Raw genomic sequence first — 21,817 nt, forward strand, 5'->3', positions numbered from 1 at the left:
GGGAAAACATTAAATACCTCACTTCAAAGCAGCGGAAAGTCAAGGAAAGAACAACTGACAGAGGATGAGCAAAATATTATCCAAAATCCCTCTAAGGATAGTAAGAGCCCAGAGAGGAATAATTCTGGCGTTCAAACGCCAGAAACAGGCAAGGAGCTGGTGTCAAACACCCAATGGAAGCTTAGTTCTGGCGTTCAAATGCCAGAAATAGGTAAGAAGTTGGAGTCCAATGCCAATCAAGCTTCTAACCCTGGCATCCAAATGCCAGTGAGGGATCAGACACACACAAGTGCTGATAGCAACCCCTCTAAAAAGGCTTCTCCAACCACCTCTGTAGGAAATAAACTTGCAGCAACTAAGGTTGAGGAATACAAAGCCAAGATGCCTTATCCTCAAAAGCTCTGCAAAGAGGAGCAGGATAAGCAATTTGCCCACTTTGCATACTATCTCAGGACTCTTGAAATAAAAATTCTATTTGCAGAGACACTTGAGCAAATACCCTCTAATGTCATGTTCATGAAAGAGATCTTGAGTCATAAGAAGGATTGGAGAGAAACTGAAAGAGTTCTCCTCACTGAAGAATGCAGTGCAGTCATTCTGGAAAGCTTCTCAGAAATGCTTAAAGATCCCGGGAGCTTTATGATACCATGCATATTAGAGGATAATTGCACCAAGACAGCTTTATGTGATCTTGGGGCAAGCATCAATCTAATACCTGCATCCACTATCAGAAAGCTTGGTTTAACTGAAGAAGTCAAACCAACCCGGATATGTCTCTAACTTGCTGATGGCTCCATTAAATACCCATCAGGCATGATTGAAGACATGATTGTCAGGGTTGGGCCATTCGCCTTTCCCACTGACTTTGTAGTGCTGGAAATGGAGGAGCACAAGAGTGCTACTCTCATTCTAGGAAGGCCTTTCCTAGCAATTGGACGAACTCTCATTGATGTCCAAAAAGGGGAAGTAACCCTGAGAGTCAATGAGGATGAGTTTAAGTTGAATGTTGTCAAAGCCATGCAGCATCTAGACACACCAAAAGACTGCATGAAAGTTGATCTTATTGACTCTTTGGTAGAGGAGATCAATATGGCTGAGAGTCTCGAATCAGAGCTGGAGGACATCTTTAAAGATGTTCAGCCTGATCTGGAGGATTCAGAGGAATTGAAAGAGCCTCTGAGACTTCCTCAGGAAGAGGAAAAACCTCCTAAACCCGAGCTCAAACCATTACCACCATCCCTGAAATATGCATTTCTGGAAGAAGGTGATACTTTTCCGGTGATCATAAGCTCTGCTTTAAATCCCCTGGAAGAGGAAGCGCTACTTCAAGTGCTAAGGACACACAAGACAACTTTTGGGTGGTCCATAAGTGATCTTAAGGGCATCAGCCCAACAAGATGCATGCACAAGATCCTATTGGAGGACGATGCCAAGCCAGTGGTTCAACCACAAAGGCGGCTAAATCCAGCCATGAAGGAAGTGGTGCAGAAAGAGGTCACCAAGTTACTGGAGGCTAGGATTATTTATCCTATTTCTGATAGCCCCTGGGTGAGCCCTGTCCAAGTTGTCCCCAAAAAGGGAGGCATGACAGTGGTTCATAATGAAAAAAATGAACTGGTTCCTACAAGAACAGTTACAGGGTGGCGCATGTGTATTGACTACGAAGGCTCAATACAGCCACCAGAAAGGATCATTTTCCTTTACCATTCATATACCAGATGCTAGAAAGACTAGCAGGTCATGATTATTATTGCTTTTTGGATGGCTATTCAGGTTACAACCAAATTGCAGTAGATCCCCAGGATCAAGAGAAAACAATATTCACATGTCCATCTGGAGTATTTGCTTATAGAAGTTCATCCCATAAGTAATACTTTACATCAGTAATTAATTTTTTCTTTTGTTGCCTGCTGTACTCCCTAGGTATGAACCTTGCAGCTTTATAGTTTGCAATATCTGCAAACCATGGTGTTTCCTGAATGGTGAACAAATGCTCATCAGGAAAGGTTTCAGAGATCTCAATAGAGGGAAAGGACGCCCCTTCTACTGGTTCTATCCGGGACAGGTGATCAGCCACTTGGTGTTTTGTCCCTTTTTTGTCTCTTATTTCTGTGTCAAACTCTTGCAGAAGCAACACCCATCTTATGAGCCTGGGTTTTGAATCCTGCTTTGTAAGTAGATATTTAAGAGCAGCATGGTCAGTGTACACAATCACCTTTGATCCTACTAAGTATGATCTAAACTTGTCAATGGCATAAACCACTGCAAGCAATTCTTTTTCTGTGGTTGTGTAATTTTTCTAGGCATCATTTAAAACATGGCTAGCATAATAAATGACATGCAGAGGCTTGTCATGCCTCTGCCCTAATACTGCACCAATGGCATGGTCACTGGCATCGCACATTAATTTGAATGGTAATGTCCAGTCTGGTGCAGAAATAACTGGTGCGGTGACCAGCTTAGCTTTCAGAGTTTCAAACACCTGCAGACACTCTGTGTCAAACACAAATGGCATGTCAACAGCTAGCAGGTTGCTCAGAGGTTTTGCAATTTTTGAAAAATCCTTTATAAACCTCCTATAGAATCCTACATGCCCCAGAAAGCTTCTGATTGCCTTAACATTGGCAGGTGGTGATAATTTTTCAATTACCTCTACCTTAATTTGATCCACCTCTATTCCCTTGTTCGAAATCTTGTGCCCAAGGACAATCCCTTCAGTCACCATAAAATGACATTTTTCCCAATTTAAAACCAGGTTAGTCTCTTGGCATCTTTTCAGAACCAGTGTCAGGTGATCAAGATAGGAGATGAATGAGTCTCCATACACTGAGAAGTCATCCATGAAGACTTCCAGAAAATTTTCCACCATATCAAAGAAAATAGAGAGCATGCATCTCTGAAAGGTTGCATGTGCATTACACAGCCCAAATGGCATCCCCTATCTCTTTAAGAGATGTACAGACAGAATAATCTGTAGGTGTGTGCCTAGAGAAGAAGCACAGAAGATCTTATGGCATTGCCATGGGTCACAATATGGAGGTCATTTCGGAGGTGAGCGAACAGCCACCAAAGTTCTCCAATGTGGCTTCTACTGGCCTACCCTCTATAGAGATTCCCGAGAGTTTGTACGCAACTATGACAGTTGCCAGAGATCTGGTAATCTGCCTCATGGTTACGCCATGCCTCAACAAGGAATCTTGGAGATTGAGTTGTTTGATGTATGGGGTATCGACTTCTTGGGGCCTTTCCCACCATCATACTCAAACACTTATATTCTGGTGGCAGTCGACTATGTATCCAAATGGGTAGAGGCCATTGCCACACCCACTAATGATACTAAGACAGTGCTGAAGTTCCTCCAGAAACATATCTTCAGCAGGTTTGGTGTCCCTAGAGCACTAATTAGTGATGGGAGCACTCACTTCTACAACAAACAACTTTACTCTGCCATGGTCCGGTATGGAATTAGTCACAAGGTGGCAACTCCATATCATCCACAGACAAATGGGCATGCTGAAGTCTCTAATAGAGAACTAAAAAGAATCCTGGAACGGACTGTAAGTACCCGTAGAAAGGATTGGGCAAGAAGCTTGGATGATGCTCTGTGGGCTTACAGAACAGCATTCAAGACTCCTATAGGGACTTCCCCATACCAGCTTGTGTATGGTAAGGCCTGCCATCTGCCTGTGGAACTGGAGCATAAGGCCTACTGGGCAACCAGATTCCTAAACTTTGATGCCAAATTAGCTGGAGAAAAAAGATTGCTCCAGCTGAATGAGCTAGAGGAATTCAGACTCACTGCTTTCGAAAATGCCAAGCTTTACAAAGAGAAAGCAAAAAGGTGGCATGATAGAAAGCTGTCATCTAGAGTCTTTGAACCAGGACAGAAGGTTCTGCTGTTTAACTCTAGGCTCAGGCTATTCTCCGGGAAACTGAAATCCCGGTGGAGGGGACCATATGTGATTACAAGTGTGTCACCATATGGCTATGTGGAGCTTCAAGACATTGATTCTAATAAGAAGTTAATTGTTAATGGACAGAGAATCAAGCATTATCTTGAAGGCAATGTTGAGGAAGAGTGCTCAAGGCTGAGGCTAGATTAAAAGCTCAGCAAAGTCCAGCTAACGACAATAAAGAAGAGCTTGCTGGGAGGCAACCCAGCCATTAGCAAAGCTTTTTATTTATTTATTTTTAATTATACAAGTTTAATATAAATAATCTTCAAGGTAAAGAATCAATTGCATAAGTTCACAGGGTTATAGAAGGATTTAGAATACAAAATAGGGAGAAGGAGCTCACTGGCAAGAAAACGCCAGTAAGAGGTACAATTGGGCGTTAAACACCCAAAAGAAGCATCTACTGGGCGTTTAACGCCAGTAATGATACCTTTTTGGGTGTTAAACGCCAGAATGGGTACTATTCTGGGCGTTTAACGCCATACTTGCAGCATCCTGGGCGTTCAGAAAAACGCCCAGTGATGAAAGATTTCTGGCGTTTAACGCCAGCCAGAAGCAACAGCTGGGCGTTAAACGCCCAAAAGAGGCTACAGATGGGCGTTAAACGCCCAAAACAAGCAGCAGTTGGGCATTTAATTCCAGGATTGTGGAGGGGAGGAAGTTTTTGTTCCCAACTTGCTTTTTTTTCAAAATTTCATATCTCCATCCATTTTTCTTGCATAAACATGTTCCCCTACTTGCAATTTTCAAACTTTTTCAAAAAATTTTTAAAATATCTTAATCCTAAAATTAAATCTTTCTCAATTCTTCTTCAACCTCTTCTCAAATCTTTTTCAAAAAAATCTATCTTTTTCAAAATTCTTTTTCAAACTCATCAATATCTTTTTCAAATCTTCACAATATTTTTAGAACAAATCTATCTTTTTCAAATATCTTTCATATCTTTTCAATTTTAAATTACATCTTTTCCTATCTTACTTATCTTTTCCAAATCACATTTTCTATCATATCTTTTTAAAAGATTTTCAAAAACCCACACCCTTCCCTTTAAATCCTCGTTCGGCCTCCCCCACTCTTCCACAATTTGAACTTGGCTCTCCCTATATCCCTCTCCTTTCTTTTCTTTTGCTTGAGGACAAGCAAACCTCTAAGTTTGGTGTGTTTATCCATGATCACTAAGCCAATACCCACCAAGATCATGGCTCCTAAGAGAAAACAAACCGACTTAAGAGGCAAGAAAGAGAATATTCCAAAACCACTTTGGAATCAAAGGAAGTTCTTAACCAAAGAACATTCAGACCATTACTACAAAATAATGGGTCTAAGGTCAGTGATCTCGGAAGTTAAATTCGATCTGAAAGAAGACGAATATCCGGAGATCTAAGAGCAAATTTGAAACAGGAGCTGGGAAGTCCTAGCTAATCCTGAAACAAAAGTGGGAAGAAACATGGTTCAGGAGTTCTACTCTAATATGTGGCAAACAGACAGACAGAGAATAGATGGAACCGCATTCTATGACTATCGAACTCTGGTCAGAGGGAAGATTGTTCACACCCACCCTGACAAAATAAGGGAGATCTTCAAGCTGCCTCAACTGCAAGATGACCCAGACTCCTTTAATAGGAGAATGATGAGACCAAATTAGAGCTTGGACAAAATCCTAGAGGACATATGTCTCCCTGGAGCCAAATGGACAACCAACACAAAGGGTGTCCCAAACCAACTCAAAAGAGGAGATCTCAAACCAGTCGCCAGAGGCTGGCTAGACTTTATTGGGCACTCTATACTACCCACTAGCAACCGCTCTGAAGTCACCATCAAAAGAGCAGTGATGATCCATTGCATTATGCTGGAAAAAGAAGTGGAAGTTCATCAGCTGATTTCTTGTGAGCTTTACAAAATTGCAAACAAGAACTCCAAAGATGCCAAATTGGCATATCCAAGCTTGATCTCCCTGTTATGTAAAGATGCTGGAGTAAAAATGGGAGTAGATGAGTATATTTCAGTTGAGCAACCAATCACCAAAAAGTCAATGGAAGGACAAGTGCAAGACGACCCCATCAAGAGGAGAGCACAGGAGTTCCTCCCGGAAATTCCTCAATTTGAATACTGGGGGCGCCTAGAAGCATCTATCACCAAGTTGCAAGAAGATATGGATCAACTGAAGGAAGAACAGCAAAATCAAAACAGCATGCTCTGTATCCATCACCTCTCTTAAATGAAAATGTTCTAAAAACAAAAGAACAAGAAGTACATGGTTTCGAATTCATCCTTGAAACTAGTTTAATTATTTTGATGTGGTGACAGTACTTTTTGTTTTCTGAATGAATTCTTGAACAGTGCATATGTCTTTTGATATTGTGATTTATGAATGTTAAATATGTTGGCTCTTGAAAGAATGATGAAAAAGGAGAAATGTTATTGATAATCTGAAAAATCATAAAATTGATTCTTGAAGCAAGAAAAAGCAGTGAATACAAAAGCTTGCGAAAAAAAATGGCGAAAAAAAAGGGGGAAGAAAAAGAAAAAGCAAACAGAAAAAGCCAAAAGCTCTTTAAACCAAAAGGCAAGAGCAAAAAGCCAATAGCCCTTAAAACCAAAAAGCAAGGGTAATAAAAAGGATCCAAGGCTTTGAGCATCAGTGGATAGGAGGGCCTAAAGGAATAAAATCCTGGCCTAAGCGGCTAAACCAAGCTGTCCCTAACCATGTGCTTGTGGCGTGAAGGTGTCAAGCTAAAAGCTTGAGACTGAGCGGTTAAAGTCAATATTCAAAGCAAAAACAGAGTGTGCTTAAGAACCCTGGACACCTCTAACTGGGGACTCTAGCAAAGATGAGTCACAATCTGAAAAGGTTCACCCAGTTATGTGTCTGTGGCATTTATGTATCCGGTAGTAATACTGGAAAACAAAGTGCTTAGGGCCACGGCCAAGACTCATAAAGTAGCTGTGTTCAAGAATCAACATACTGAACTAGGAGAATCAATAAAACTATCTAAATTCTAAGTTCCTATAGATGCCAATCATTCTGAACTTCAATGGATAAAGTGAGATGCCAAAACTATTCAAGAGGCAAGAAGCTACTAGTCCCGCTCATCTGATTGGAGCTAAGTTTCATTGATATTTTGGAATTTATAGTATATTCTCTTCTTTTTATCCTATTTGATTTTCAGTTGCTTGGGGACAAGCAACAATTTAAGTTTAGTGTTGTGATGAGCGGATAATTTATACGCTTTTTGGCATTATTTTTACATAGTTTTCAATATGATTTAGTTAGTTTTTAGTATATTTTCATTAGTTTTTAAATAAAAATTACATTTCTGGACTTTACTATGAGTTTGTGTATTTTTCTGTGATTTTAGGTATTTTCTGGCTAAAATTGAGAGACCTGAGCAAAAATCTGATTCAGAGGCTGAAAAAGGACTGCAGATGCTGTTGGATTCTGACCTCCCTGCACTCAAAGTAGATTTTCTGGAGCTACAGGAGTCCAAATGGCGCACTCTCAATTTCGTTGGAAAGTAGACATCCAGGGCTTTCCAGCAATATATAATAGTCTATACTTTACTCGAGTTTAGATGATGCAAACTGGCGTTCAACGCCAGTTCTCTGCCCTATTCTGGTGTTAAACGCCAGAAACAGGTTACAAGTTGGAGTTAAACGTCCAAAACAGGTTACAACCTGACGTTTAACTCCAGAAACAGCATAGGCATGTGTAAAGCTCAAGTCTAAGCCCCAGCACGCACCAAGTGGGTCCCGGAAGTGGATTTCTGCACTATCTATCATAGTTTACTCATTTTCTGTAAACCTAGGTTACTAGTTTAGTATTTAAACAACTTTTAGAGATTTATTTTGTACTGGATGACATTTTCACATTTTACATTATATCTCTACGGCATGAGTCTCTAAACTCCATGATTGGGGGTGAGGAGCTCTGCTGTGTCTCGATGAATTAATGCAATTACTTCTGTTTTCTATTCAAACACGCTTGTTTCTATTCTAAGATATTCACTCGTACTTAACCATGATGAATGTGATGATCCGTGACACTCATCATCATTCTCAACCAATGAACGCGTGCCTGACAACCACTTCCGTTCTACCTTAGATTGAGTGTGTATCTCTTAGCCTCTTGGTTCATGATCAAAGTCTTCGTGGTATAGGCTAGAATTATTGGCGGCCATTCCTGAGATCCGGAAAGTCTAAACCTTATCTGTGGTATTCCGAGTAGGATCAGGAAAAGGATGACTGTGACGAGCTTCAAACTCACGAGTGTTAGGCGTAGTGACAGACGCAAAAGAATCAACGGATTCTATTCCAACATGAGTGAGAACCGACAGATGATTAGCCGTGCAGTGACAGCGCATTTGGACCATTTTCACTGAGAGGATGGATGGTAGCCATTGACAACGGTGATCCACCAACATACAGCTTGCCATGGAAGGAGACCTGCGTGCGTGAAGAAGTAGACAGTAGGAAAGCAGAGGTTCAGAAGGCAGAGCATCTCTAAAACCTCAATCTGTTCTCCATTACTGCATACAAGTACTATTTAATTTATGCTTTTTACTCTTCATAAATATAATCACTCTTATTATTGATCTCCTGACTAAGAATTACAAAATAACCATAACTTGCTTCAAGCCGACAATCTCTGTGGGATCGACCCTTACTCATGTAAGGTATTACTTGGACGACCCAGTGCACTTGCTGGTTAGTGGTACGAGTTGTGAAAAGTGTGATTTACAATTCGTGCGCCATCTATCCTCCTTAATAATCCTACTCAAAATGCCACAAAGATCCTTAATAATCCTACTCAGAGAATGCTGCGCCTTTGGATTCTAGCCTCTACCACAAAGATCCTAATCTCTCCAAATCTTGACTGAACTGGTGTCTCGAGAAATTTGCAACGAAGTCATCGATTTGCCATCTAAGAGATGTATAATCAAGCTAGTGGTTCGATGCTTTCCAGTTACGTATTCACACGAACCCAAGAAAGACACGGATGGTTGTCAGGCACGCAGTCTTAGAATGAAGAACGAATATGATTGCCACGGGTCATCCCATTCATCAAGTTGAAGAACGAAGATAAATCTTAGAATCGAATCAAACACGGATTGAAGAGAAACAGTAATACTTTTATTAATCCATAAAACTCAGCAGAGCTCGTCCCCTTAACCTAGGAAGTTTAGAAACTCATACAGTAATACTGATAGAGAGTACAATGTGAAAAATGAAATATGGCAGATCTCCCCTTATAAGATCGTGTAAAAGTTCTTTAAATACTAAGCTAATGACTAAGGATTACATAAGAAAGGATAAAACAGTCTTTTAGTGCTAAAATCCACTTCTGGGGCCCACTTGGTGAGTGTTTGGGATAAGCTTGACTGAGATCCACGTGCTAGGAGGGCTCTAGGGTGTTTAACGCTAGCTAGGGGTCCACTTTGGGCGTTTGGGCGCTGGTCTCCTCCTTGTGGGCGTTGGACGCCAGAATAGGACAGGAGGCTGGCGTTGAACGCCAGTTTTGGGCCTTCAATTATGAAGCAAAGTATAAACTATTATATATTGCTGAAAATCTCTGGATGTTAGCTTTCTATAGCCATTGAGAACGCTCCATTTGGGCTTCTGTAGCTCCAGAAAAGCTCTTTCGAGTACAAGGAGGTCAGATCCAGACAACATCTACAGTGCTTTCTCTGTGTCTGAATCAGACTTTTACTCCAACTCCTCAATTTCAGCCAGAAAGTACCTAAAATTGTACAATAACACACAAACTCAAAGTAGAATCCAAAATTTGAATTTTTAACTAAAACCTATGAAAACTTAATAAAACTTGAACAAAACATGCTAAAAACTATATGAAAATGATGCCAAAAAGTGTATAAAATATCCGCTCATCACAACACCATACTTAAACTGTTGATTGTCCCTAAGAAACTAAAAACACAGTAGAATTAAAATAAGAGTAAGATACAATAAATATCTAAGTTTTTAATGAAGCTCGGTTTGAATTAGATGAGTGGTTGGTCTCTTAAAACTCAGAAGTGTTGGTCTCTTTAGGAACTTGGAATCCAGATGATATTATTGACTCTCCTAGTTTAGTTCTTTTTTATTCTTGAATACAACTTTTAGAGTCTTGTCCATGACCCTAAGCACTTTGTTTTTCAGTATTACCACTACAGCACATCCGCTTCTTAGCAGCGGTTTGCAGGAGCACTAGCGGCGGTTTCTAACCGCCGGGAAACAAATTGCCAGCGGTTCAAAAACCGTTTCTGTATAGGGCGTGGTCATTGGATTTTGCAGCGGTTTTGTTGAACCGTTGGCACAACCGCTGGGAAACCACTCGTTTGGCGTCGATTGACTTAGCGGCGGTTTCAAACCGCCGCTATTTGGCCAACCGAATTTTCGAATACATTTTCTAGCGGTTTTGAACCGCTGCTGTTTCTATTGACCGTTATGCTGTTTCTCAAAAATTTTAAATTTATCTTCGGCCATTTGATAACCGCCGCTATTGTTCCGTCTAAATGGCCGCAAAATGACTGTATTTTGCACTAGCGATCAACGCTATTTTAATTACAGAATTAATTTTTTTTAATATTTGAATTTTTTAAAATAATAGAAAACTTAATTATTTTGTAACTGAATGAATAAATTGATCGGTGAACGAATAAAAACCAAAACTGATAAAATTAATCATTAATCCAAATATCAATAAAGTGTATTCCTTACTAAGAGTTGCATAATCAACAATAAAAAAGTGTATATTTAACTTAAAGAAAACATTTCAAATCCTTAGATCTACTCTCTACTCTGTCCCTCCAATGAATTCATCCATGCAGCCACGTTTGGTGGCAGCTCCCCACCTTGCCCTCGAACTAGACACATAAGAGCACTCTCCATTGCCTTCCTTTTTAATTTCTCAGCCGCCAGCTCTGCTTGCAGTTCAAGCAACACCCTTTGGGTCTCCTCCCTTTGAGTTCCAATGCTCGATTGAGATGAGTTCGTACCGAACACTTGACTAGTAGTCGGTCCGATTCCCATGCCACGCACTCTACCTGGGTGCTCCTTTCCAAGAGCTTGAGCAAGTGAATCATTCTGAGATAACAGTCTAGACGATTCATCATGTTGCTCAATCTCCGCAATTTTTTCCTACACAGTTAGATAAGCAAACAGAAGCATTTATTAGCTAATTGCTAACCAAACAAACTCTGAACACAATTTTAACAACATAAACCTATGAGTAACAACATAGCGATTCTCAACACATTACTTACACCAATAGCCCGAGCTGCATCATGGAGATAGGATCCATTAGGTCGTTTGTGTGTTAAGACAAACAACTCCCCCCTACTAACTGGACGCCCCAGTCGTTCTGACTGCAACAACATAGCTTAAATAGTGAATAGGTCTACATAGAGAAGGTTCAATGAGTAAGTGAATCCTAAATTACCTCTTCTTCTTCGAGCCTTGCCAAGCTTTTCGATCCGCCAGTATGAGTGTATAACTGCTTCGATCGATTCTCAGCATTTTTCTTACACTTCTCCTATTATCCCACGAAACATAAGAGCTACTAGACACTATTTTTTACTAACTCAATATGACATAAATAGATTTTTTAAAATATTAGATAAAAATAAATTACCTTTGTGTCTTCACTGTTGCGATAATCGAGGAACCATCTCCAATGATCCGCAGTAATTCCCGGTGGACGGCGTCTAATATTTTCTTCAAGGGTCCGATCTGCTTTGTAAAAGTAATGATACAAATGGCTCCTCGTATCCTTCCAAGCCCTTCCTAGCATTTTTAAAATCGTACGCTTGATAATTCCTTGACTATCTTCTTCAAAATGGAACAATTCCTGCAAGAGTAGAATTAAATTGTTGATAGGCGTCGAATTAAGTTAAAATGACTTTACAAAAATATAACAATTTACCTTTACACATTCATTATATATCTTGTCCCTAGAGCGAACCTTTCTCCAGTCCTTCTCGCAGATTGGAAATTTGGTGTAGTCAGATCCCAGCATTCCGACAACGCCGCTTAGTATACCAGCTTCATTTCCAACTGGTTGCAGTCTATCATTGAACCTCAGAACGATCTTTCTACCGTTAGGTGGCTTCATAGCCTCTCTCACACTTAAATGAAGTTGCTTGATTGTCCCATCAGACTCTGTTTATCATAGTTAGTCTTTGTGAGTAACTACTGTGGCCAAGATGCAATGAAATCATAAAGAAATTTCTCATAAAAAAATACATGGGATAAATTGTTGTATACCAATCATTTTAACATCCCAAAATTCGGTGGTCTTGCGTCTCTTGCGCTTCAGAGCCTCTGCTGCAGCAAATTGGTTGTCAATGTGTTGCTCAAAGGAATCTACCTCATCTGCCTCTTGGTCTAAGTCTTCATCAGGCGGTTCCGAGTGTTGAGCACCATTCGTGGGAGGCTGTGGAGCAGGCAGTGGTTCGGTACGGGGTGGTCGGAAGGGGCGTAAAGATGAGGTCGGGGAGGCACCAGTACCACCAGAGAGGGGAATTAGGCCATCCACTTGGGACACGGATGAAGCCGTAGCAGATCCTGTTTGCATTTGTTGACATAACGAGTCTACCTTTGATTTCTTCGTGAAACGACCTATCCTAGGCATCTTAATAAACTTGGTACCACCAAAAATATCACTTAATACTATTATCAAAATGTAAACAATAAAAAAAATTCAAACAGAATTAAACGTGACCAACTATTTAGACACGCTTATCAATAATATATATATGTTATAGCTCCTAAAAGAAATAGCAATATGCTTAAAATGAGTTAACCGGAAGCAACGTGCCTTTTCAATATCAATGTTATGGGTATAATTTTCTCATAGACCAAACAAGTGCTGTATAAAATAATAATAATGCATGCGGTGCAGAATAGGAATTTTATATGTTTGGACAAATTTAGAACATATAGAATAAGGTAAAAGCTCATTCGGACATATATAAAACATATAGAATAAGGAGATAATAAGCAATTATATAAGCAATTATAATAAGTAATTATATATTTCTTTTCACATTTGAATGTACATTCAAATGCATGAATTACAACTTGGTTGCATTAAGGCACTATAAACCCATTACCTGAAATCAAATCACGTAAAAAAATTTTACGTACTCTAATTAAGTCATGAACGCTGAATTCTACAAATGAGCAAAAAATCTTATTCTAAAATAAACTAAAAACATATCGTGCTTATTCTTTCAATTAGTTAAAATATTCACTATCTTTTTCTTATCCTTGTGCCTTATTTCATAACCTGAGATATGAATGTATAAATAAACTCCTCTCCTTGACCTATATTTACATATCTGGTCAATAGATTAATTATCTTTTTTCTACCTACATTAAAGTAAAAATTTAGATATGGATTGACTTTGTAAATGTTAACCGAGAACACAGTTAAAGTCATATCTTATCAATGGATTAATTATCTTTTTTCTACCTACATATCTTATCAATTTTTGCCCTTCTCATAGTTAAAGTCATCACAGTTAAAGCTATCAACTGACTAAAGAAGTAGGAGAGAAACATGACAACCAGCAGAAATTATTGCATAAATATACTGTTAAATTATAAATTACAATTAATATAATTTTCATCGGAACACAACATTTGTGGATATTATAACAAGATACCCTTCAATCTAATGATAATCAAATGTTAAAATAAATTGCAGATCATAAAAAACACCACTAAATGCGGCAAAGCAAAGTTAAGAACAAATTATTGGAATACCAAATATGTTAAACAGGTGCAGCATGGCAACAATACTTTCTTGGATCTGATTTTTGTAATTTTTGTTTTCAAAATAAAATCATGAGAAAGAAAGGGAGAAACTTGATCATGGAGACACAAGTTAAATTCCATGTATAAGGGTTAATAACAATGCGATTATCAATGGGTGAATTAGCAACCACATAAGATCAAAGATTGGTGCTTACCGGCAGCTGGAAAAAGGTGGACGATGCTGTTGCTGCTCACGATGCAACTGCTTGATGGCGGTCCTGGCTCTGCAACGTCGAAATTAGGATAGAATAAAAATAAAAAAATCGTGAAAATGAATTTTCTTTTATTTTTTAATTAAAAAAATTGACACTACCTCATTATAGAATTTAAAATTTATTCATTTTAATTTAGATAAAGCAAAAACTAACAACTGTGTAACAAAAATGTTTTTAATAATATGTACGTTAACAGTACTACAAAAAAAGGCACTAACTTTTATTATAGTCTTTGAATTTATTTATTATAGTACTTGAATTTTAATTATGCTTCTATAACAATATATAACAATATCTCATCTATGTGCAATTTTTTTTCCTATAAGACCCAAATTTTTATAATCTAAAAGTACAAACTCAGTCACGTACTCAAAGAAATTTAACAAAATTGCTCACTCTCAATCGTAAGATTATAAAAATGGCTCTATTTTCAAAATAGTTTAAAAACAGCAATTTTTTTTTCAGGTTTATTATTATAACTTATATTAATTCTATTTATCAAAACTATGAATAATAATTTCATTTTTTATTTTTAAAATGAACTTAAAAAGATGAGACCTATCTTATAAATTAAATTACTTAAAAAATTTATTTAATACAGAACAAGTGAAGTTTATTTTTTGACTATAGAAAGATAAAAATCATAGCCATTTGATTGCTAGGAAAAAATATTATAAAAAATAATATTAAACAACTACAAGTAAATAAAATAAGTAACAAAAAATGAAGATAAAAATTAACTTTTTATACCCAAATAAATGACTTCATGCTTCTGGTACCTAATCTGCTAAAATGTGATAGTATCCTTTTTTAGAGCTATTTATTTTTTTAGATTTTTTCTTTATTTTTGTGATTTGTTTTAATTTTATTAAACGAAAAAAAACCCTTTTTGTTTTGCTTTAATTTCTAAGATTTATCAAACACGAACATATATGACCTTGTGTGCATTGAAGTGGTCTCCTTCATTAACTAATCATTTAATTTAAGTTGAGACTTTTATTACTGTTGCTGGGTAGTCATCAAAATGCATTCAGCTAAACTGTCATATAAAAAATAAACGAAGGAATGATCTTGGCTGTCAATTGATGTTGTCTCAAAATAATTTTAAGTCACCAAAAACTAAATAGGATATATATTTATACGTAATTTTAAACTAGAACATGTTCCTTGCTACCTCACCAGGCTCGCACCAACTAAAAAGACAAATTTGTTAAGTCAGAGTATACCAATTACACGCCAATTTTGTCAATAACCAGATCAACTCATATACTGAAAAAAATCAGGTGTATCTAACAAGAACAAACTAACAAGGCCATACAACATGACTCAAACTACACAATTCTCTTCTGGTGTTTTATTGAGGTCAATAGTAAGTTTCGGAGCTTTGTTAACAGTAGATACAACCTCCTCGGAACTATCGTTGTTCACAACGTCATCCTCCTCCATCGAGTCTTGAACTACCTCCCCTAATTCTTCTGGAGTCTCTCGAACATTCTCTTAAATTAAACCTGAAAGTTAGATCAGAGCCAAATAATATAATTTTGTTACCAATAGTAAATAAGAAAAAAACCATGGCTACGCAACAATGTCAGTTTATTATCTAGCTTACGGTCCCAAAGTCGTGCAAGCTTTCTCTCTATAAGGATGAATTCCTCCCGAGACGTAATACCAATTTCAACAGAAAGAAGATTCTCGTAGCGTGCCTGCGCAATGTCCAACAGTACACACATAAATGTTATAAAGTTGAAAAGGGTTAACAACTGTTCTAAGTATTGGTTGCTGGAATCACCTTTTCCAGGTGAATCTGCTGCTTTTTTATTCAAATCATTACTCATCTTAATTAATCAATTGCTACCAATAATTTCACAACGCATGCATAACAAAATTGGAATCTAAGTGGAATGAAACTAGCCGACAATTCTAAATTGACACATCTGTCATAAACCAAATTGTGATCTAAGTGGAATGAAACTCACGTGAATCTCCTACCTTCACAAAGTTGGGCTATGGAGTTCATCTATTCACTTGATCGGTAGACCTAATCCGATACTACATAAGACCAACAAAGATCACAAACTGCTGCTTTTTAAGTCAAGAGTTACAAAGACAACAGAAAAGAAATCAGATTAAACGGTAACAGAAAGATGCCTGAATTCTGCGTGACTGGGGGCACCGCTTTCATCGCAGCTTACCTTATCAAAGCCGTACTAGAAAATGGTCACACTGTGAGGACCCCCGTGTGAAACCAAGATGACACCTTTAATTCTAAGGATTCACATGTTTTTTTTATTTTGATTTTATTCTATAGTTTGATTTCTAATTTGGCTATAAGGTATTACTGCTACATGTTACCTAATAGTTGATCAGATGATGTGGCGAAGGTTGGCTTGCTAAGGGAATTGAGTGGAGCTAATAAGAGATTAAAAATTTTTTAAGAGGATTTATTGGTGGAAGGGAACTTTGATGAGGCAGTGACAGGGGTTGATGGTGTCTTTCATACAGCATTTCCAGTGCCAGTTCCTTATGATAACAAGGTTCAGGTGTCCTTCAATTCCTTCAATAGAATATGTACTTAAGCTTAATCAACTTTTTTGTTCTTTATGGCTAAAAATAAAAAACCAATAATATATCATCTAAACATAAAGGGACATTAAAAGAGGTACCAGTGCATTTTTTAAAAAATTAAAAATAAAAAATACTTTTTTATATATATAAATTTACATTTCTAAAACTCGAAGGAAAGGCAAGATATTAATATTTCTAAGACTCTGAATTATTACTCATACCCAAAATATCTGTGTTTTCTTGCCAAAAAAACACTCAGAAGTCAGAACTGAAAAGAGTATTGAGATAAATCTGTTGCTCGCAAACTAGGACATTGGTCGTAACATGATATATTTTTGTATCATAATTTTTTCCATAATAAAAAGATGCATGATGGGATCTGATGCATCTGTAAGTTATATACCAAAAGCAATTAACATAGCTATATATCACTAATTAGGACCAGCTGGCCAGCTACCATAAATCAGTCAATATTAAACTGTTTTCAAAGGTATGATGTTGGGCTTTTGAACTTCACAAATAATTTTAAACGCTAATATAATTGAGGCATGTGTAGAAATTAGTTTATCTTACCTTCACCTCATCTAGTATTTGGTGCGACAACTTCTTGTCTGTACTAGTTATGAACACAAAGCCAAATTTCCTGCGGTACTTTCTTCCGAATTGCTCCAGCTCCTGCAATTTTAAGAAACTCAAATGGTTTATCAGGCTTATAAAGTGTCCTTTGTTTACAGGATAATAACATTTTAAAAATTAGTGTTGCTTTCTTGAAAAGGTAAGGGGACTAGGCAATTGTGCGACTTATCAAAGCGTACCAACATAATGGGCCCAGGCGCAAACTTAGCAGCCTCATCTATGTGCAGGTGTGCAGAGAACACATCCAGCCATGATTGAATAGGCGACTTGTTGAACCATAAGTCCCTTGCATATGATGTTGCGTGCTCCAGCGAGGAGAATGGAGATGCCTGAACTATTGCCTTGGAAAACCAGATGCTAGTGCCGCAAAGAAAGAAGTCTCTCTCTTCCAATTTCCCTGATAAGCCCCATCATGAAACAAGTGAGCATAATAACCACGCAGATTCCTGCCAATCAACAATTAACTCCGGTAGCTCTATATTAAATAAATACCACACTAAATATGTGAAATCCTTAATAACTTCTAACCAAATTAGTCGGGCAATCAAAAAATCGCACTGTTATTAACACACCAGCAATTATGACATTCCCTCCATGTGCAGCAGCAAATTCTAGTAGACTAGTGTACAAGTGCACCATATTCAGAAAATTGCCAAACTATGTATATTGCCAAACACATCTAAGACTCAACAGCCTCTTCGTGAGTATCAAAGGCATCATTGGTGGGTTCTTCTAAATCGCCCTCCCTTATTAGTGACAATCCTTCCACCTCACACTCAGCGCACTCAGATAAACTCGGTTGGGGGGAAAGTTCCACCTCACAGTGTTCATATATATCACCCATGTCAAATAAATCTCTTGGCTTTACAAGGACTACTACGCTCCATTCCTTATCAACCTCATCTTCCACATAGTATACAAGGCGAGCTTCTGACGTAAGAATGTACGGTTCGTCATCCTCTCTTTCACCAACATGTATCGGATTAGAGAAATTGACAAGTGTGTGGCCCAAAACATCTTGTTTTATGCCTCTACCAGGTGTGGTGTTTGCCCAGATACATCTAAACAATACGACTGTGAATTGACCACTATAATTCAGCTCAATAATGTCCACTAGTTTCCCATAATACGAGACACCACCAACCGCAACATTACTGTCACGCTTGCTTGCATAACTCCTAGTGTCGGATGTGACGTGAACCCCGCTATTCTGAGTTTTCAGCCCTTCTTCTCTTGACAGGGTCCTAAACCTAAATCCATTTACATTATAAGCTGTAAAGCGGCTAGCTTGAACATTGGGGCCACATGCAAGCCATTGCAGTTCACTCGAATGCCTGATGCTTCCCAAGGGAACCTGGTAGGTAACAATGACACGTTTCATTAGGTAGGGTTTGAACAAATAGGATACCGTGTATGACACCGTTTATAATAACAGGCTTCACCTCACGCTTGAACCACTCGGAAAATTCTCTGTGCACAACGCTGTCTATGTGAGACTGGGACCTTGTCCTGCTTCGCAATTACCTCTTTTTGATGGCCCTGAAATCACTGGAGAGATAACAAGAGTTTCATGTCAGAAACTCCATCTAGAGTATGTCATGTTCGTATTCAAATAATGTCAACTTTACTTACTCTATGTACTTTTCTACAGCCGGAGAATTGACCAAGACGTGACGGTGAGCTTGAAATTTCTCAGTTGGTGTGAGATTGTAAAACGAAGCAGCTCCAACAGCCTTTCCTACCCCCGGGAACATGGCTGCACTTTCACATTGGTCAGGTTCACACGGTCGATCGTCCACACGCATTGGTCGATTGATCCTACTCTCGACATTATCGAGGTATCTTGAGCAGAATACGAGAATCTCCTCTGATAAGTAACCCTCTGCGATAGAGCCTTCCGGTTGTGACCTATTACGCACGAACTGCTTGAGACGACATAAGTACCTTTCGATTGGGTACATCCACCGATATTGAACTGGGCCACCGAGTCGCACTTCCTCGACCAGATGTACCGTCAAGTGCACCATAACGGTGAAGAAAGATGGGGGGAAAATCATCTCCATGCGGCAAAGAGTTTGGACCACATGATCCTGAAGCAGAGGAAGTTGTTGAGGGTCAATGGATTTACTGCATATTCTGCAGAAAAAGGACGAGAAATCCGCCAAGACAGATGACACTGGGGCAGGCAAAGCATTCCTTAACGCAATTGGCAGGAGATGCTCGATCAGAATATGACAGTCGTGACTTTTCAAGCCCGACATCTTGCGCTGTCGTAGGTCAACACAGCGGGAAATGTTGCTAGAGTAGCCATCTGGAAAGACCACATTCTTGATAGTACGTAAAAAGACATCCTTCTGTGGATTGGTCATAGTAAAGATGGCGGGTGGGTACTTTCCATCTTCCCGTGGCCACAAATCATGCTTGATCCCCATCAATTGGAGGTCTTTTCTTGCCTTAAGGTGGTCTTTATATTTACCTTTCTCGTTCATTATGGTGAAAACTATGTTGTCGCACACATTCTTCTCTATGTGCATCACATCAAGATTGTGACGCAATCCATTGTTTTCCCAGTATGGTAGCTCAAAGAATATACTCCTCTTCTTCCAAGGGGATTCGTCATGTACGGCGGTTTGCTGTCCGCGTATCCTTTTCCCAGTAACCGATTGCACCTTGCCAAGGTGGACATGCACGTCCTGTAGTTGTCTTGCAATGTCTCCACCAGAGAGTTTGATAGGTGGACCTCTAGACTCTATCCTTCCATCAAATCTATCCCGGTCCTTTCTATATCTGTGGGAAGGATTCAGAAAGCGACGATGGCCCATGTAACACCATTTCTGACTATGTGAGAGCCGGTTAGTCTCAGCATCCAAATTGCATGCAGGACAAGCTCTCCCACCGTACGTGTTCCACCCGGACAAGTTGCCTAAACCAGAAAAATCACTGATTGTCCACATTAATGCAGCATACATCCTGAAAGTCTTTTTCGTGTAAGCATCGTACGTTTCAACACCAACCCACAACAGCTTCAACTCTTCGATCAAGGGCTGTAAGTAGACATCTATATCATTTCCAGGCATTTTAGGCCCAGGAATAATCATGGAGAGGACAAATGAGGAGGGTTTCATGCAAATCCAAGGGGGCAGGTTGTACGGAATAAGAACCACTGGCGAAATTGAGTACTTCGAGCTCATGTTTCCATAAGGGTTAAAGCCATCGCTAGCCAAGGCTAGGCGAACACTGCGGGGATCGCTGGAGAAGTCATAATAAGTTCTGTCAAATGCCTTCCATGCATCGCCGTCCCATGGATGCCGGTAAATACCGTCAGAGTTATGCCCACTCTTATGCCACAACATGTTTGCGGCTGTCTTACTAGACATGTAGAGCCGCTGCAATCGTGGAATAAGGGGGAAGTAGCGAAGAGTCTTCGCCGCTTGCGGTTTTCCGTTCTTCTTAACGACCCTGTTGATCCTTACTCTGGAGTTCTTATTAGTCTTTTGCTTCCATCTTGATGTCCCACATCGCTTGCACTTAGACAACTCTTCATCGCTGCCCTGGTATAACATGCAGTCATTTGGACATGCATCTATCTTTTTATATGCGATACCGAGATTCCTTATGATCCTCTTGGCATCGTGCATAGTGCTCGGAATCCTTGCATTCTCAAAGGCATCCGCCAGCAACTCCAGTATCATTCCGAAGGCCTTGTCGCTCACTCCGCACAGGGATTTTATATGATAGAGCCTCACCAAGAAAGACAGCTTAGAGAACCTTGAACATCCTGGGTATAGCTCCTGCGATCCATCTTCGAGCAGGTCATGCAAGTTGCGGACCTCGCGACTACTTTCGTTTGATAAGTATGGCAACTCCTCCCGATCCCCCCCAGCGTGTTCATTCACTGAATCGTCTTCGTCGCCGTGAAGTCCTGGGAGGTTGAACGCCTCCCGAACCATGTCAAGCATTGGGTCTTTTAGGTTTCGATCTGATTGTACTTCTTGTCCGTCCATAGAGCTCTCTGCCACGCGTCTCTCCCCGTGATGTACCCAAAATGTATAAGTAGAGGGGAAAGGTTTTATTATCAAATGATCATACGCATCCTCCCTAGTTTGGAGAAGGCGGAACCCACATTTCGAACATGGACAATGTATCATCCCATCGGATGATGCATTGGCAAATGCGAAATCTAAGAACTTGTTCAAACCGTCCCTATACTCTGGACCAATTCGTGGCTTTGAAATCCAACTCTTATCGATGTCTACTTCAATGATATAATAGAACATCGAATATTTAAAAAAAAAATCAGAGTATAAAATAGATACTGACAATAACTCTTAAAATAAAAAACACAAAACAAGATAATATCATTCAGAACAATACTCATCATACAAGATAATTTGTTGAAAGTTGCTTACTCATTGGGAAATTCTGCACTTTAGTTAAAAATTACTGGAATAAAGATATGCCGGTCCCAAAGCCAAAAAATGGAAATGGAAAATGAAACCTTAATAAAAAAAAAGGGGAAAAATAAGAGAGGCGTTATAGTTAGATTTAAAATCATACTTGAGACAAAAGCATCGAAGAACTAAACAATCAAATATAAGAAAAAAGAATTTTTAATAATTTTACAGTTAA

At 39.0% G+C, this 21,817-nt stretch overlaps 2 protein-coding genes across 2 annotated transcripts; both read right to left on the reverse strand.

The window, feature by feature from the left end:
* LOC110264048 lies at window positions 10,660–12,127 on the reverse strand. Its single transcript, XM_021105806.1, has 5 exons — window positions 11,878–12,127; window positions 11,587–11,802; window positions 11,395–11,487; window positions 11,219–11,320; window positions 10,660–11,088 (listed from the first exon to the last, which is right to left on the reverse strand). Exons 1-5 carry the CDS (start codon window positions 12,064–12,066, stop codon window positions 11,074–11,076), a joined length of 615 nt encoding a protein of 204 aa, XP_020961465.1. The 5' UTR covers window positions 12,067–12,127; the 3' UTR covers window positions 10,660–11,073.
* LOC107647092 lies at window positions 18,817–21,465 on the reverse strand. Its single transcript, XM_016351216.1, has one exon. The coding sequence runs from the start codon at window positions 21,463–21,465 to the stop codon at window positions 18,817–18,819; it is 2,649 nt and encodes an 882-aa protein (XP_016206702.1).

Source organism: Arachis ipaensis, chromosome B06 (assembly GCF_000816755.2).
Source record: "Arachis ipaensis cultivar K30076 chromosome B06, Araip1.1, whole genome shotgun sequence".
In the NCBI taxonomy this organism is placed as follows: domain Eukaryota; kingdom Viridiplantae; phylum Streptophyta; class Magnoliopsida; order Fabales; family Fabaceae; genus Arachis; species Arachis ipaensis.

Bases quoted from the DNA above. Each gene is read 5' to 3' on its own strand.
- LOC107647092 (XM_016351216.1), bottom strand. From the start codon at position 21,465: ATGTTCTATTATATCATTGAAGTAGACATCGATAAGAGTTGGATTTCA.
- LOC110264048 (XM_021105806.1), bottom strand. From the start codon at position 12,066: ATGAAGCCACCTAACGGTAGAAAGATCGTTCTGAGGTTCAATGATAGA. The intron at 11,803-11,877 runs GTAAATTGTTAT...CTACTCTTGCAG, and splicing joins TATATAATGAATGTGTAAAG to GAATTGTTCCATTTTGAAGA. The intron at 11,488-11,586 runs GTAATTTATTTT...GTGGGATAATAG, and splicing joins GCAACAGTGAAGACACAAAG to GAGAAGTGTAAGAAAAATGC.